Below are 15,188 nucleotides of genomic sequence, written 5' to 3'. Positions count from 1 at the left end.
TAACTCCTATTCTTTGCTTCTAACACTTACCCCATTTCTCCTGATTTATGCTTCATCCCACATGTTTAACTAAAAGTGTGTAAACCTCTTGCATCTCCCCTGGTGTTGCAGGCAATGGTGTGATGGATCATTCTCCTCCCTTAAGCTACAACCTGGGAGTAGACAACAAAATACTTGTTGTTTGGGCTTCTGTTTAATTTCAGACTTGTCACTAGGTTTATAGCACTAATCTGCTTTGTGCTTCAGGAAGAGGGAGTTGGGTTGTCAGGCTGAGTAGCATTAAACCATGAGAAGTCAGTGTGGTAGAAATCTTCCTTTGTCCAGAGGACCTGCCATGTATTCAAGATAAATGTGTTGTTGACCCACTTGAGCAGCTACAACATTTATTCCTGTTTGCCATAATAAAAAGGGGATAAAAGTTCATATAAAAACAAATTAGTAAAGGAACAGAACAGGTCAATCACATTCCCTGTATAATGGACCTGGCCAAGCAGAATTTTTAATGCAGGGTGGGGTCAAATGATTCCTTCCCCAATTTCACTTCACTAAACACTATTTGCCTTCTCTACAACATGAAACTGCAGAGGAATGACCCCACCCTCACCCTTCACGCATTTCATCCTAGGAACCAGTTTCTTAGAATGGCACAAAGGAATTTAAAATTACAGCTTTTATGACCTGATACAAGTCATGACGTGAAGAGCCCTTCCACAGCATCTGAATCTGGAACTGGGGAGACATGCATTTGAAACATTTTTGACCACACAAAAGGGGGTGTCAAGCCCATGACTGTGGGACAGCTTCCTGTCCTGCATTCATAGTTAAGTTTATGCAGCACCAAAGGAAGGGCCTGGTCTGCTTGATTACCTTCCTCATACCACTGAACAGATTGTCTGGAAAAAATGACGGATTCAGAGGCAAGAAGTTGGGAGCTGCTGTCATTCCTTAGGTGGGTTCCAGTTTCCTTTTCTTCATACCTTGGCTCCTTCTGTAGGGGCTGCAGTCTGCTAAACAGGAAGACAGCTGGTTAGAATTGGACCAATAATTCTTGTGCTTTTCTCCACTGCTAAAATGACCTATTTCAGGTTAAGCAGGAGAAGGAATGGCAGGATAGCAAGGTTCCTTCTTTGGCAAATGTAGAAGAAGTTCTTGCATTGGCTGTAAAAACTTAACTTAAAGCAGCTTGGGTGAGAACAACAATAGGTATGTCTGAGACAAGCTGGTTAGAAGCCTTGTTTGAACAGGATGCTTTTCTGGTCACCTTCCAAGAATTGCACTTCTCTAATCAAGAGCTGCATTATTGACCTTTGCAGATATTACACAGCTCCACCTACCTGCTGCATGCTGGTTGGCACAATGGCTAAAAGTCCTCTGCTCAGCAGACACTTGCCAGGGTGTAGGCCTTGGACACGGTTTGTGATTGCTCATCTTCTGAGGAGTCTTGCTCCGAGTAGTCATATGATGCTGGCCAAGAGGGGTTGCAGGAGCCTGTGGCTGGGCTAGCGTATCTGCCATTTTGTGGCTGGCAGCATCACTGAGACTGGTGGCCTCTAGAGGAATGTCCCAAAGTTCAGGGTCATCTGGAACAATTCAAATAGATATGCCACAATGAGGGAAGAAAGCTGTGACATCACAGGGATAGAAATCTAACACCAGTACAACCCCTTCCCAGACAATGGCAAATGGAGAAGCCAAAACAAAACCTTGGCAGTTTTTACAGCAATAGAAACTAAGTGACCAACATCTGAAAATTAATCTGTTGCTCTGTGTGAGACTAACAGTGGCAGTAAAAAGGGATGGTTAAGCCTGCATCACTCCTCAAGCTCTTGGTAAGGGGTGGGGAGGGAAATACTGGAACACCCAAGATGAGGGGGTGGCTCCCAAAGGTGTTGCTAACCAGAAAGCTGATTATTCCTGCCACTTCTAGCACCTGTGTGGATAACTGCTGGAAGAATAAGGTCCTCTGAGCAGGAAGGGTCAGAGTGGTACCTGTCCCAGTCAGTGTGGGGGCAACTCATTCCCACACCCTCCATCTTGGTTTTTCTCCAGACTATGACTATTAAGAGCATACGATTCTGCAGCTTGCCACAGCCAAGCCCATGCCCTTGTCCTCTTCTCCCAACACCCTGATATGGCTTGCCTGCCCACCAGAGTCAATGCTGTTTGCCACAGCTCAGCTGCCATGTTTTGCTGACCTGCAAAGAACTCCTCTTCTGCACTTGGTTCCTGTTGTGCTGTTATTGGAGTGCTGTGCTTCACAGGAGGAGCTGGTGGCACTGAGTAGCATGGGTAACAAAGGGGAGAGATTCATGCAAAGAAATGCTCATGGGTACCTCCACCTCCCACTCCCTTCCTGTTTTAGGAGAAGAAAGTGAATGTGTTCAAGACAAGTAGGAAGGGACTAGCCACCTGACTGCCAATCCCAGCCTCTTATTAGAAATGGGGAGTGGGGGAAAGGAGAAGTAGGATAAGGACAAGTGGACTACCCTGAGGTTTCCTGCACCAGGAATTGAGGGATGCTGCTTTCAGCCATGCTGCCTGACGGTACAAATACCCAAATTTTCCCTATCGCGAGACAGTGGCAACTTTTGCCAACAGATGGGGATGTGCCTGTGTTAATGGTAGTGACAGCCAATGGCTGTGTTATAGAATGCTCTAGGCTGATCAGAGCACTGCAGTTTGGCCATGTTGGGTGTGGGCCTCTCTGCCACTTCAGAAAGAACCTATGCTTGTTCAACAGGCAACTAATATCTAGTCTCTTCTTCTTTTGATCTCTCTCTCTCTCTCTCTCTCTCTCTCTCTCTTCAGTAAGTAAAATAGTGGCAGAGTTAGGAAGCCAAGAAAGGGTCCTGCACAACTACCTCCCCTAAGTGGATGGTGTTGGAGCTGCCAAGTCTCACTATGCATCATACCCTGTTTGCACACTGGAGCAGCTATTGGGATCTGAAGTTTTTTCTCCATCTGCTCCCGGAACTGCTGCTGTAGCTGCTTCTGCCGCAACTTCCGCTGGTAAGTAGCATCACACTCGGTGGCTAAAGAGTCTGTGTTTCTGCTCCCACACAATAAATGCACCGTTAACAATGTGACTTCAGCAGGTTTAAATTATGTACAGTAGGGATGTAAACATCAATGAAAGCAGGGAAAGTAGATTAGTTAGTTTTGCTATGGTGCCTTCTGCACAGAAGTCTTCAGATGCTTTAGAAGCACTGCCTCGTTGCTAACCTCAAAGATTTTGTGATTGTGATGTTACTGTTTCATAAATAAGAAAAAGTTATTGGGGAGGCTAAAACTTGTTCCTGCAGGAGGTCTGTGGGTAGAAACCAAATCCTCTGACCCTGAATCATGAACACAAACCTCATTCTTACCCCATGTCCCACACTCCAGGAGCAGAGGCTGGTTTGAATGCTGCCTGCTGACCACATCAAAGGGTAGGCCAGGCCTCAAACTATTGCAGGCACAGGAAGTGCAGACAAAAATAGACCCAAGTACTTTACTTTTGTACAAGTAAGAGTCTGGGAGCCTCATGATTCTGCTCCCACCCACTGAAGCACTGCAAAGACTCCTTGATTCTGCCACAAATGGGTACCACAGTAGGCTCTAGAGACTCCCTTAGGACCAATTGTGTCCTATGAAAACACAATGATGACTCTGGAGGGAAATGTGGTGTAACAATCATGGCTGAAATATACAGAGTGAAATACTGCCTGCGTTAAGGAGACAAGATACAGAATACTGCCTGTGGAAAGATCCACCTTGTAGCCATCAAATGACAGAAGGTGAGGTTTACAAAGGGCTGGACTGAATTTCTTTTAAATCTTAGAAGTACAGGGTGAGTGTGTACTGGGGCTTGATGGGGGAGGGCAGGAGGGAACAAAGTGTGTATATTTCAATCCAGCACAAAGGAACACCTGAATGTGGTATGAGCACTTATTTTTAGCACAGCATAAATGAAGTACCAGACCTCTTGGGGTAACAGTCCCACCTGGTGCTGTGTGGATGGTCCTGTTCCATTCTGTTCAAGGAAGCTTCTGCCTGATCAGATTTGCAAGAGAGCGCCATCTCACACTGCTGCTGCCCTGCACTCTGCTTCTGCAAACAGCTGTTGTATCTTGCCTTCTCTATTGAGGGCTCAAAGTCTTGCCTTTTAGCTTTGGCCACATCCAACACAGGGAAAATCTAGTAAAAGAATTGGGAGGAAAAAAATCCATTCAGAAATTTTCCTTCCCTTATCAACTTGGGTAAGCACCCATAAGCCTTGTCTACCTGGCGCAGTTACAGCAATTTAATTGTTCTGCTCTGAATGCAGCCGTTTATCTGTAACTAGCTGAGATGCATCCAGCAACTGTGCGAGTCTGAATAAGCAGCTCAGCTATGGTACATAAACCATAGTGTACTGTTCTACATTGGTTATGCTCTATGCTTTTACTTTTAATTTTTTTTGCATATGCCTTCTGGGATGTATACTAAAGCCACAAGAATTCTAGACCTAACAAAGTTCTATGATTCCTCTTGACTTTCATTAATTTTGTTGGTGAAATATTCAAACTGATGTCAGACTGCATGAAGGAGCTAGCGGGAAATGGTGTAATCATGAGAAGCCTTAATATGAACAGGCTAAGGCACCTCATTTTGAGCTTTGCAGGCTGATGGACTTGGGTCTGTGGTTATATAAGACCTGTTGATGCCATGGCAATAAGGTAAATAGAGGAGGAAGAACAGATGGATTTAGCTGAGCAATTACACTGATAGCCATGTGCCTGGAGCACCTTTATTATGTGGCATGCTGCTTACAGGCTCAGCTGAACAGCACTGACTGGCCTACGAAGGTAACGGGACAAAACCAGGGTAACAGCTCTGGTAGCAGAACTTTAGGATGACACAGGCAGCTTTCCTAGAAACCTGAGAAGAGCAGCTGTAGCAAAATAACAGGTGTGTCCTTAGTAACATGCTTTGCAACACTATCTGGAGGTTTGCCATGCCTCCCAACTGCAATGTATCACTAACTAATACCAATGGTACTGGTCAACTGGCAGGGATGCTATCAAAGAGATCTGCAATCCTAGGAGTTCTGCTATGCTAGGCCAAAGCCTGCCAGTGCACAGGAGGTAACTGGTTTGAACAAACAGAATTCACTTAACTGTTCTTTGTCCCCTCTCCACATAAGGTCAAAGACTATGGACTGGAAGAAGTGTGTTATGATGCTGAAAGGCCTGCTAAATTGCTACAGTGGACACCAAGTATGGTCTGGAAAGGAGACTGCTTCTGAGAATGAGCAAGGGAACTTTAGCACTGCAGAAAATTGTGAATGTTAATGGAATTAAGAGCTGCTCATTTATAAAGGGTAAGCTGTGACTAGAGGGTTTGGGCTTCCTAGATGGCTGGACAAGCTGAAGTGGCAGCTTAACTTCATGCTCACCAAATGCAGAATGTCTATGAAGTCTGCCTGTGGAAGGCTAAAGAGAGCTTTAGTGGATTCAGAGAAGCCTGGACGTTTCTCATTTTTCTGCATCTTGTATGATAGGTGCCTGCTTATTCTGCACAACACCTATGTGTCCAACAAATCCTGAAAGATGGCTGGGCGCAGAAAGTAGAAAGACGCTCAAAATTAGGACAGCTAGAAAAGGCCTCCTGCAATAAAGTCCAAATAGTCAAGTATGCACGATACTACTTCAATGAAAGCAGAGCAGTGCAAGTTTAAAACCAACAGGAGTGAAGTATTACAAGGAGGAATCACAGAATTCCTGAAGGTAATGTATATAAAAGGTTTTCAGTCTCTTGTGGGGGTGGATGCAGTAGGAAGGTTCTGAAATTAGATTCACTGAAATGTGACCTGAAACAGAATCACAGAAAATTAGAGTTGGAAGGGACCTCAGGAGGTCATCCAGTCCAACCACATGCTCTCAAAGCAGCACCATCTCCAACTACAGGGCTTTGTTCCAGCCAGGGCTTTGAGTCAGGCCATAAGGAGATTCTACCACCTCTCTGAGTAACCTGTTCCAGTGCTTCACTGCCCTCCTCGTGAGAGAATCCTTCCTAATATCCAACCTAACCTTCCTAAATAAGCCCAATTCCCTCAGCCTCTCTTCATAAGTCATGTGCCCCAGCCCTACTTGTTGCCCTCTGCTGGACTCTCTCCAACTTGTCCACATCCCTTCTGTAATGGGAGGCCCAAAACTGGATACAATACTGGGGAATAATTACTTCCCCCCCAGTCTGCTGGCAACCATGCCCCTAGTAATGCAGCACAGTATGCTAATCGCCTTCTTGGCAACAAGGGCACACTGTTGGCTCATATTCAGCTTACTGTCCACTGCAATCTCTTGCTCCTTTTCCGCAGAGCTGCTGCTTAGCCAGTCAGCCCCCAGCCTGTACTAGTGCATGGGCTTGTCTGTCCTAAGTGCAGGACTTTGTACTTGCCCTTGCTGAACTTCATGAGATTTCTTTTGGCCTAATCCTCTAATTTGTCTAGGTCACTCTGAACCCTAGCCCTACCCTCCAACATATGTACTATACCCCTCAGCCTGGTTTCATCCACGAACTTCCTAAGGGTACACTCCATCCTATCTTCCAGACAGGTATTGAAGATATTAAACAAAACTGGCCCTGGACCAACCCCTGTGGCACTCCACTCACTTGATACCAGCTGCCAACTAGGAAGTGAGCCACTGATCACTACTGTTGAGCCTGACAATCCAGCCAGATTTCTATCCATTTTACAGCCCATTCATTGAACCTATACTTCCTTAATTTGCTTGCAAGACTGCTGTGGGAGACTGTATCAAAAGCCTTACTAAAGTCGAGGTATATCATGTCCATTGCTTTCCCTGCATCCACAGAGCCAGTCATCTTATCATAGAAGGCAATCAGGTTGGTCAGTCATGACTTGCCCTTGGTGAATCCATGCTAATTGTTCCTGATCACTTTCTTCTCCAAGTGCTTAGAATACCCTGGTGATATGTTCTCTATATTCTGCAGGACATTATTGTAGTACTTAACATTTGTAATTAAATGGTCTCTATCATGGCTGTTTGCACAGTCTTCCTTTCTAGGGCCATGCATTCCATTTTGATCACTTGGGAATACTCCAGCAAAGCTTCTCTTCACATCTGCTTTCCTGATCCTATGTTGCAAGACATTAAACATTTCATGTTAGTGTGTTGCATTAACTTTTTTTTTCCTTGTAGAGAGATTTTCAGAGAAGCAGTTAAACTCCTATGAGTGACTGTAGGGGCTAGGAAGACCTGGAAGAAGGGAACTTACATACTTCCCTACTTCTCCCAATCGTCATATTGAAACGTTTCGTTTTCTACTGTGTCCTTTTCCAGAAGGGAAAGCATTTTCCAATTTACCTTCCTATACCATAGGACCCCTCTACTTTTCTGAAGCTGTGTGCCTAACTTCTTCATTCTTGTATGAAATGGGGGCTATAGAGCACATGCTTGGAGACCTCTCATTAAAAGTGGGTGTGGGGTGTTGGACTCTGCACTTTTGCACACTGCCTTACGCTGAAGGAAGTTATTTGGAAGATCCCCAGGAGGTGGGAGTGCCTTGTTCCAGAGATCATTCAGTAAATGTGGAAGACAAGCAGTGCAAGGATGGTTCCATCTCCAACCTGGTCAAAAACGTAAGGAGAAAGCTGTCTCTTTCGGTTGTGCTGGTGATTTGGTTTTGCCAGGTAATATCTTTGCCTTAACTTTCTTCATTGTTGGAACAGGTTGGCAAAAAGTGTCGAGCAAAATTTAGGGTTCTGCAGTGACTTATACGCCAACTGCATTATAATGCCTTAAAAGTATCTATATATTTTGAAATGCCTCAGAACCATTTAGGGGAATCTCTAAAGTTCTGTAAACACTGAGTGCACTGAGAAGAACGTGGACTAATTTATTTCTAAATGTTCTATATTTGGGCTAAAACAATGACATATATATTGTGTTTTGCCTCTTTAACCCTGTTTTGTAGTAGTAACAAGAAAATACTGTAGGTGCAGGTAAATCGAACAGCTCAAGAAGTAAGCAGTAAGTATAGCTAATGGTTGAGTGATTTCATACTGCGGAGAAACCTCCAAAGAGGTTTGATTCTCCATCAAAGAGACCTTGTCAAGTAAAATGGGTATCCATGGCGGGCTTGGAGCAGAGAGCAAGGAGCAAGCAGATCAGTTATGGAGGAGGGTATAGACATGGATTCTTTGACTGGCAGTTGTCATTTGTGGGATGAGATACTGCAGAAAAAACAAAATGTCTAGCCTGAATACAATAGAGACAATGCTGGGCAGGAAAGGGTTAAATGGTGAGAAGACAGCAGATGCTCCAAACTCTGCCCAGTGCTATATTGCACAGTCTATAACTAGGAAAAGCAGTTTAAGTCTTTAGATAGATGTACTGTGATGCAATTTGTTATTTTTTTGACACTGCTTCCCATGCAGCAGCGTCAGGTAGGGTGTTGATATAGCAGTCCTCCATAGCGGTTCTCATACTGCTGTCCCCATGGGGTTTTACCCTTGTCTACTGAGACAAAGATGGCAGTTGCCCCAATAATCCTGGTCAATCCAATAGTACATTTAGGATTCAGGTTGCTGTTGGTGGTTTAAGATAGCTATGTTCTTTGCAGTGCTTATTCACATCACTCTTAGCTTTAACAAAATTAGGTCTACTGCTCTTCGTATGGATTAAGATACCTTGAGATGCCTCCACTGGAACTCCTATTCTTTGATTCAGCACTTGGGAGTGTCCCATCAACCTGCTTTGCTATGACAGTGGCCTGCAGATGTCTGTGTTGCCATCACTTTTCTTTAGGTAGGACAGGATGTGCATTTCTCCAAGTACAAGCTCTTTGAAAGAGTCCATGCAGAAACATGTGGCAGGGAGGAACGGCTGCTTGCAATGGGCAGGTTAACTCCTTACTGTTGGTAGGCATCAAGGAGTGCCCCTTTTCTACTGTGAACAGTCATTGCCTTCTTGGGTCCACAATGATTATAGCCTTTTCCCACATTGGGCACATACTCTAGCCAGTTAAATCCATGCAAGGTCTTCTCTGGCCTGATGGTGCCTGCCAGTATTTAAAACAAAAATAACATCTGGTCCAGATGCTCTCAGAGTAGAGAGCACACAGGGAAAGAGGTCAAATCTGGTGTGAAACAGTTCAGCATGGAATACTAGCTGGAGAACTGCCACCAGCACAGTATATAGGAACTGGTCCACATGAAACTTAATGAAAACTCGCTTAGTGCAAAAGTGGATTTATTTCTGTTCCAAGGAGGATTATTTCCTACAACCTATGGTATCAAATAAATTACTGTAACAACAGTTCTGGTGTGGGTACAGGATACTTCAGCACAAACTAACAAGTGTTAGTACAATAGCAAGGCTTCAAGGTATAGCATCTTGTAGAAGTATTTCTTGTTTTTCTTCTCTATCAGTACCTCTCTAACTGTTCTCAAAGGGCATACGTCTAAGAGAGGATGGCAATGTGCAACTGATACTAGCATTGGACATTTCCCATAGCTAAATGAACTGCAGTTAACCAGGTCAAACAGCCTCCTTTCACTGAAAAGCCCCGAAATAATTTATTGTCAAACCTTTTCAGCAAAAAACAAATCTCACCATTAAACCAGATTAAATAAAATTAGATTAATTAGAAGTAAAATGTAAATGATTCCCATACATCAGACACACTCCAGCCCACACCCATCACTATACCTGGTGATAGATACCTCACACTCACACGTGATAGGCTATTAGATAGGTGGGAATATGAGCATTATGGGTTACAGTAGGTAAGAGTGTCACAAGAAGAGAACTGTGATATTGGATTGTATTAACAAGGGTACTGTATATTAAAAAGGTAAATATTGTTTTTCACTACCTGACCCAGGCTAGCTCAAGTTCTCCAGTCCCACCTGGATTACTACAGTCTAAGAGAGAAACTGGAGAGTGCTCAAAAGACACCAGACAGGCTGAGAGCTAGGCCTGTTTAGCATCTGCTGGAGAAGAGAGAAGACTGCATGCCAAAGGGTATTCATCAAGAGAGCCACGTCCTGTTCTGATGAAGCATTAGGCAGCACTTGACCTCTGGAACAAAAGGGCCTGGAACCAAGATTTGTCTGCACCTTTGGCTTCAATTTCTCCTTCTAATATCATCATGACATGTTTTTAGTTTTAACCATTAAAGTGACCTGTTACTCTAGCTGCCTCTGACCAAATCAGCAAAAGCCAAAGGACCATCAGAACCAGTCAATCTTAAAACAAGCCAGACATGCACAAATTTGGGGATTTGCAGTTTTTACATTTAATTCCCCAGGAAGCTTCAATACTGTATTTCAGTTGCAATGTAGTGCTGAGTAAGTCCATATAAATCAACAGTTCCAAGCCCACTCTCACAATTTCAATATGGCACCTTACGGTTCTTATGGATGCTTTATTCTGTTTCCTATTTTAAGGGAAAGAAAACCCAGGTCTCTATTTCCATATGCAAATTTCTAGTAATCCCTTCAGATTTCTGCAGCAGACTACAAATTCCTGTGGTATCACCAAGCATAAAGAATCTGGAAGGTTTTTACTATAATGAAAATTAATACTACAGTCAGTGTGGTCAACTGCAAAGCTGTGTTGACATTAAATCCAATTCTACTGAGCACCTCTATTTTCAGTGCTCTGTAGACTGTACATTTATATATGGCAACACAATATGGCAAATGATACAACTAGAGCAGGGGTATCAAACTTATCTGGGACCCTGGACCAGATCTGGGTTGCAAGGGTCCTTGCAGACTGGATCCAGCCCAGGACACAAGGGCAGCTGCTGTGGCCACTGTAGCAGCAGCAGTGAGGGGTCCAGAGTTGGTGGTGACAGTGAACCAAACTCACTGCTGATGGCTGTGGCCAGTGGGGCCAAAAGGCCCTGAATTCTGCAGCAGACCATACTGCCCAAGCTTTAAGGGACCCACTGGTAGCCTGTTGGCCAGCTAGAGTGACTTTGCAAACTGGATCCAGCCTGTAGGCCATATGTTTCACACCCCTGAAGTAGAGCTTTTGAAAGCTTTGAAAAGGGGAAAAATATTGTGAACGCTACAGTAACCACAGTGGTCTGAGATGCTGAATATATGTGCACCTAGGGTGGTATCTACACTGACTACAAGATTAGGATCTTTTGAATAGCAGTGTCCATCAGGGTTGCATGTACACCCTGCTTCTTCTCATGCACTTAAGTTATAAGGGGTGGATTTGCTATGATTGTGTTTCAGTTGCCTCTCAATTTGAAGCCCATGGTAGGTGAGGACTATGAAAATGAGACTGTGGGTGGGTTGTTGGATCCATGCTGACCACATTATCATTGTTATCATGCAGTGAGCAATTTTTCTTTTCTTTGAATATGCTTTGGGAACCCCAAAGCAGGTGACTGGCAAACAATGCATCTTAGGATAGTGAGAAGGTGTGTCATCTACTTTCGTCAGAGAAAGGAGTGTTGTCCTCCCAAATTTGGTCCTCAATCCAGCAGCTACATATAGAGAACAATTCAGATTATCTAATAAGCACCCAAGGTAGGCTGTGGAATCATCACTGGAGACAGAGCTGAAACCACACAATCAGCTATCAAGGATAGTTTAAGCATAATTGTTTCATTTCCTTTCACTAACTTCACTGGACCAAAGACCAACCAGAGGCTCCTTATAACCTCAGTTATTCTGCTTTTCTTTTCTTCAAAATTCCACCTACCGCACCTGACGAGGAAGTTTATTCACTGCTTGCAGGTAGTCTTTGTCCAGGATGCAGTTCCCAAGCACGTTCCCAAAGCACCTATGGGATAAGACAGCACACCATGACTAAGAATTTATCATCTTATTTTTACATCGCCTCCAATGTGTGCAAGTTACAGCATTGCACACTGATACCCACTTACCTGAGTGCCCTCTTCAGTCCATCTGTCACTGCTTCCTTTCTTGCCTTCTCTAGAGACAAGGCCTTAGACTTCAGTCCCTCACTCACTCCATATCCCACATCTTCATGGTATGACCCATCCTATGGCATGAATTAAAAATACTGAATAGGCTCACTTGTAGTCCTACAAACTTATGTCTCTGTGTGCCAATTTTTGCTTTCATGTACAATTGATTATAAGTCTTGACATGTCATGTAGATTCAATAGAGTGGATTGGTATGTTATAGTAGGATTAGCTTTCCAGGAACCCCCAGTAACTTAGTGTATTACAATCTAGTTCCATGCTTATGACTATACTGTCAATCATGGCTCTAAGCAACTATAAGATCAGCAATAGATGCAGCAAATAAAAATTCATCAACTTACCTTAAGTTGAACTTTAACAAATGCACAGACCCCCACGTAGAATCTGCCATTGTTCAGGTCAACAAAATCTGGAAGATTGAAAAGGAGATACTGTTAACACAGTTATCCAAACAGCATGGCACATGGGGTGAAACGTCTGACACATTCAGCTTTGTGGAAAGCAAAAAATTAAAAACTAGTAAAAAGGAACTTATTCATAAAAGTGTGAGGGGCAACACATTTGCAAAACATACAAAGTACCAGGGGCACCCGTTTTAGAGCTGAGGGCTTGGCATTGCAGAGTGTATTTGCTGCTTCTTCAGTGGTGACATACTGTGTAGACATATTCTCCAAAAGTAGAATCTATCTGGACAGTTACTTGAACAATAAATAATTATTTACCCTAGAAGATCAATGGTTCTTCAATATTTATTTTTCATACAGATTCCTTGATCTACTTTTCTTTCTTGCTACTTCAGAGTTTTAACCCCATGTGATTCTGTATTAGTGAAGGGTACACCCTACCCTTTGTCTTCAGGTGGATATCATGGGAAAACCAGATGCAAGTTCAGCCTTGATGGACTTTGGCCAAAAAAAAAAAAAAAATCCAATTTCCTCTGTTTGGGGTCCACAATAGAATTTGGAGTGCATCTTTGAGTTACTGTTCACATAGCCATTGTTAAGGTAAATAACTGTCCTTCCCCTGGTCTCTTGCCGGGACCTATTAAGTTTAAGAAATGTTTGTATCAGTCTGTTTCAACACTACAGTTCCCTGCAGAGAAAGAAAGTAGAAGAGCTGAGGCATTACCTACACTACAGGCTTCTGCTCCATTTCTATATCTTGCCAATTCCAGCTAAGATGGACTTAACCTGGCATTGTGTTAACCTCCTTAGGTGTAAAAGATCTACTAGTCTGAGGGTGATCTGGCAGCATGCTTCTCAGATCTTTGAAACACAGGGGCACAACTCTGGGCTTCCTGAACAGGTCTTGTTACTGAGGGAGTCGGCACAATCACACTAAGACATCTAGTTTAGGAGCTCCTGAACATAATTCTTGCACCAGACTTAAGAAGATACAATGTCAGTGTTAAAAACTGCTCAATTTGAACCAAGCTGAGTTTCAGTGTAGAATGTGTTGAATGGATCTTAATAGTTTTTTAATAGCATAAAGAATCTGAGATTGCTTCTCTTCTCTACCCTAAAGGGTGAAACTAAGGCACAGACCACACGCAATTTGGATGTGGCCCTTCGGACAGGCACTTGAAAGCTTTGTTCAGGGTCATCGTGGTAACAATGCACGGTGCACATAAACTGAAACTTGTCTTTTTACTGGCAACTGCAACAGAAACTAAGAGGTGTGGAGAAATAACTGGACATGAATATGAAATAGAGTTCTGCCCACAGCCTCAGAATAAATGGGTTATGGCCAGTAGATTCATTACCCCTACAGCTAAGCAATAGTACTTCCTAAATATTAAGAAAGCAGTGAAAACTTAACTGAAACAAAACACCACCCTAATTCAACCAAAGGAGAGCAAAGTGAGGAAAGTATGGGGGATGCTTCAGCATACCAACTCACAAAGCTTATAATGATTGGAAAGAACTTGGGGCAATCAGTACTGTCCTCTCCTACTTGACGCCTGGCAGTGAAGAGGCAGTATGTCTAGCACAAACACGTAGCTATGCAAAATGTTCTGAGCTTTTGCACCTGAGCACAGGGATGCATAAAAGTAGCCAAAGACTCTTAGGACAGGATGTTTGTGAAACCAAAGTGCTTATTAGAAAGACTTAAGAGGTGGAGGGGGCAAAAGTTGGTATGTCTGTCTTTTGGGGGAGCAGCTGTAGGCAGACACGTTGCTGAGGTCTACTGGTGGTTGACCAGGCAAAAATTCAGTTGCAACTCCTTTGGGCCTAGTCATCGGCACACAGATGGATGATTTAGGAATAGGATTACTCAAATCTGGGTGTGCAAGTATAAACTTAGGTTTTCTTTATACCAAGACAGGTGCTAAAACACAGACATTCCACCATTACCCCATTCTGCTAGCTCTTCACAACTGTCAAGGAACCGGAAAACTCCATCTGCTGCTTTTACAGAGAGAGTCACGTTAGAAGTATGCCTCCCACAGTTTCAAGTAGTCAGATTTTGGAAGGATGAACCACAGTCTATCACTTCACACCTTCAGTGTGAAACAGTGGGAATGCAAATTCTCTAACCCCAAGAGAAGATATTTACCGACATTCTGCTGAGTAACTGAATGAGCCCAGCCGTTGAAGCCAAACATCTCATTGGCCAGACTGACGACCCTGTGACCCTCGATGTAACAAACCTAAAAGAAGAATGAATTCAGAAATTAATGTAACAGTCACAGCTGCCCTGCATGGAGATGCTCTGCTGATTTCAGGTAAGATTCTGATTCCTTGAATGAAAAGGGAAGAGAACAAACCTGCTACTGACAACTAAGATAGATTTAATGGACTCAAAGGGAAAAAAATAAACGGCATCTAGCATTTGTGTGTTGTGAAGCCTTGTGTATTCCATGTACTGAACAATAATGTAACGGATAACTCTCCCATTTAAGAATAAGGAGACTGAGACACTAAGGGACCTCTCCAAAATGTCAAGGACTAAGTGACTAAGGTGCCAGAGGACTGGAAAAGGGCCCATGTGGTCCCCATTTTCAAAAAAAGGAAAGAACCACCCAGGAGATTATAGGCCTGTTAGTCTTGCCTTGGTCCTGGAGAAGCTCTTTGAGAAAATTATCCAGGTTCATATCTGTGAGGGGCAAGCAGGGGAGTATAGGCTTAGGGGCAACCAACGTGGTTCATTAGAGGCAGGTCCTGTCAGACCAACCTGGTGGCCTTCTATGACCAGGTCACCAAATCCTTAAATGCAGGGGTAGCAATGG

General features: G+C 43.5%; 1 protein-coding gene across 4 annotated transcripts in view; it reads right to left on the bottom strand.

Moving 5' to 3' along the window:
* Positions 1-174: 174 nt before the first annotated feature.
* Positions 175-15,188, bottom strand: part of RAD52 (RAD52 homolog, DNA repair protein) — a 26,732-nt gene continuing 11,718 nt past the window's right edge. Inside the window, exons 4-12 of one of the 4 annotated variants that reach the window (XM_019544577.1) lie at positions 14,516-14,609; positions 12,301-12,368; positions 11,896-12,014; positions 11,717-11,792; positions 3,983-4,176; positions 2,913-3,052; positions 2,196-2,276; positions 1,335-1,580; positions 175-1,007 (exon numbers count right to left, since the gene is read on the bottom strand). In XM_019544577.1, the coding sequence (XP_019400122.1) occupies positions 946-1,007; positions 1,335-1,580; positions 2,196-2,276; positions 2,913-3,052; positions 3,983-4,176; positions 11,717-11,792; positions 11,896-12,014; positions 12,301-12,368; positions 14,516-14,609 (1,080 nt within the window). In that variant the 3' untranslated portion in view covers positions 175-945. Of the gene's footprint in view, positions 1,008-1,334; positions 1,581-2,195; positions 3,053-3,982; positions 4,177-11,716; positions 11,793-11,895; positions 12,015-12,300; positions 12,369-14,515; positions 14,610-15,188 lie in introns of those variants that run through there. The other 3 variants (XM_019544579.1, XM_019544578.1, XR_002102850.1) reach the window with 3 other exon arrangements.

This window comes from Crocodylus porosus, unplaced genomic scaffold (assembly GCF_001723895.1).
Source record: "Crocodylus porosus isolate Cpor-Errol unplaced genomic scaffold, CroPor_comp1, whole genome shotgun sequence".
In the NCBI taxonomy this organism is placed as follows: domain Eukaryota; kingdom Metazoa; phylum Chordata; order Crocodylia; family Crocodylidae; genus Crocodylus; species Crocodylus porosus.
The sequence above is the reverse complement of the archived record's forward strand: the minus strand, read 5'-3'. Positions and strand labels throughout refer to the sequence as shown.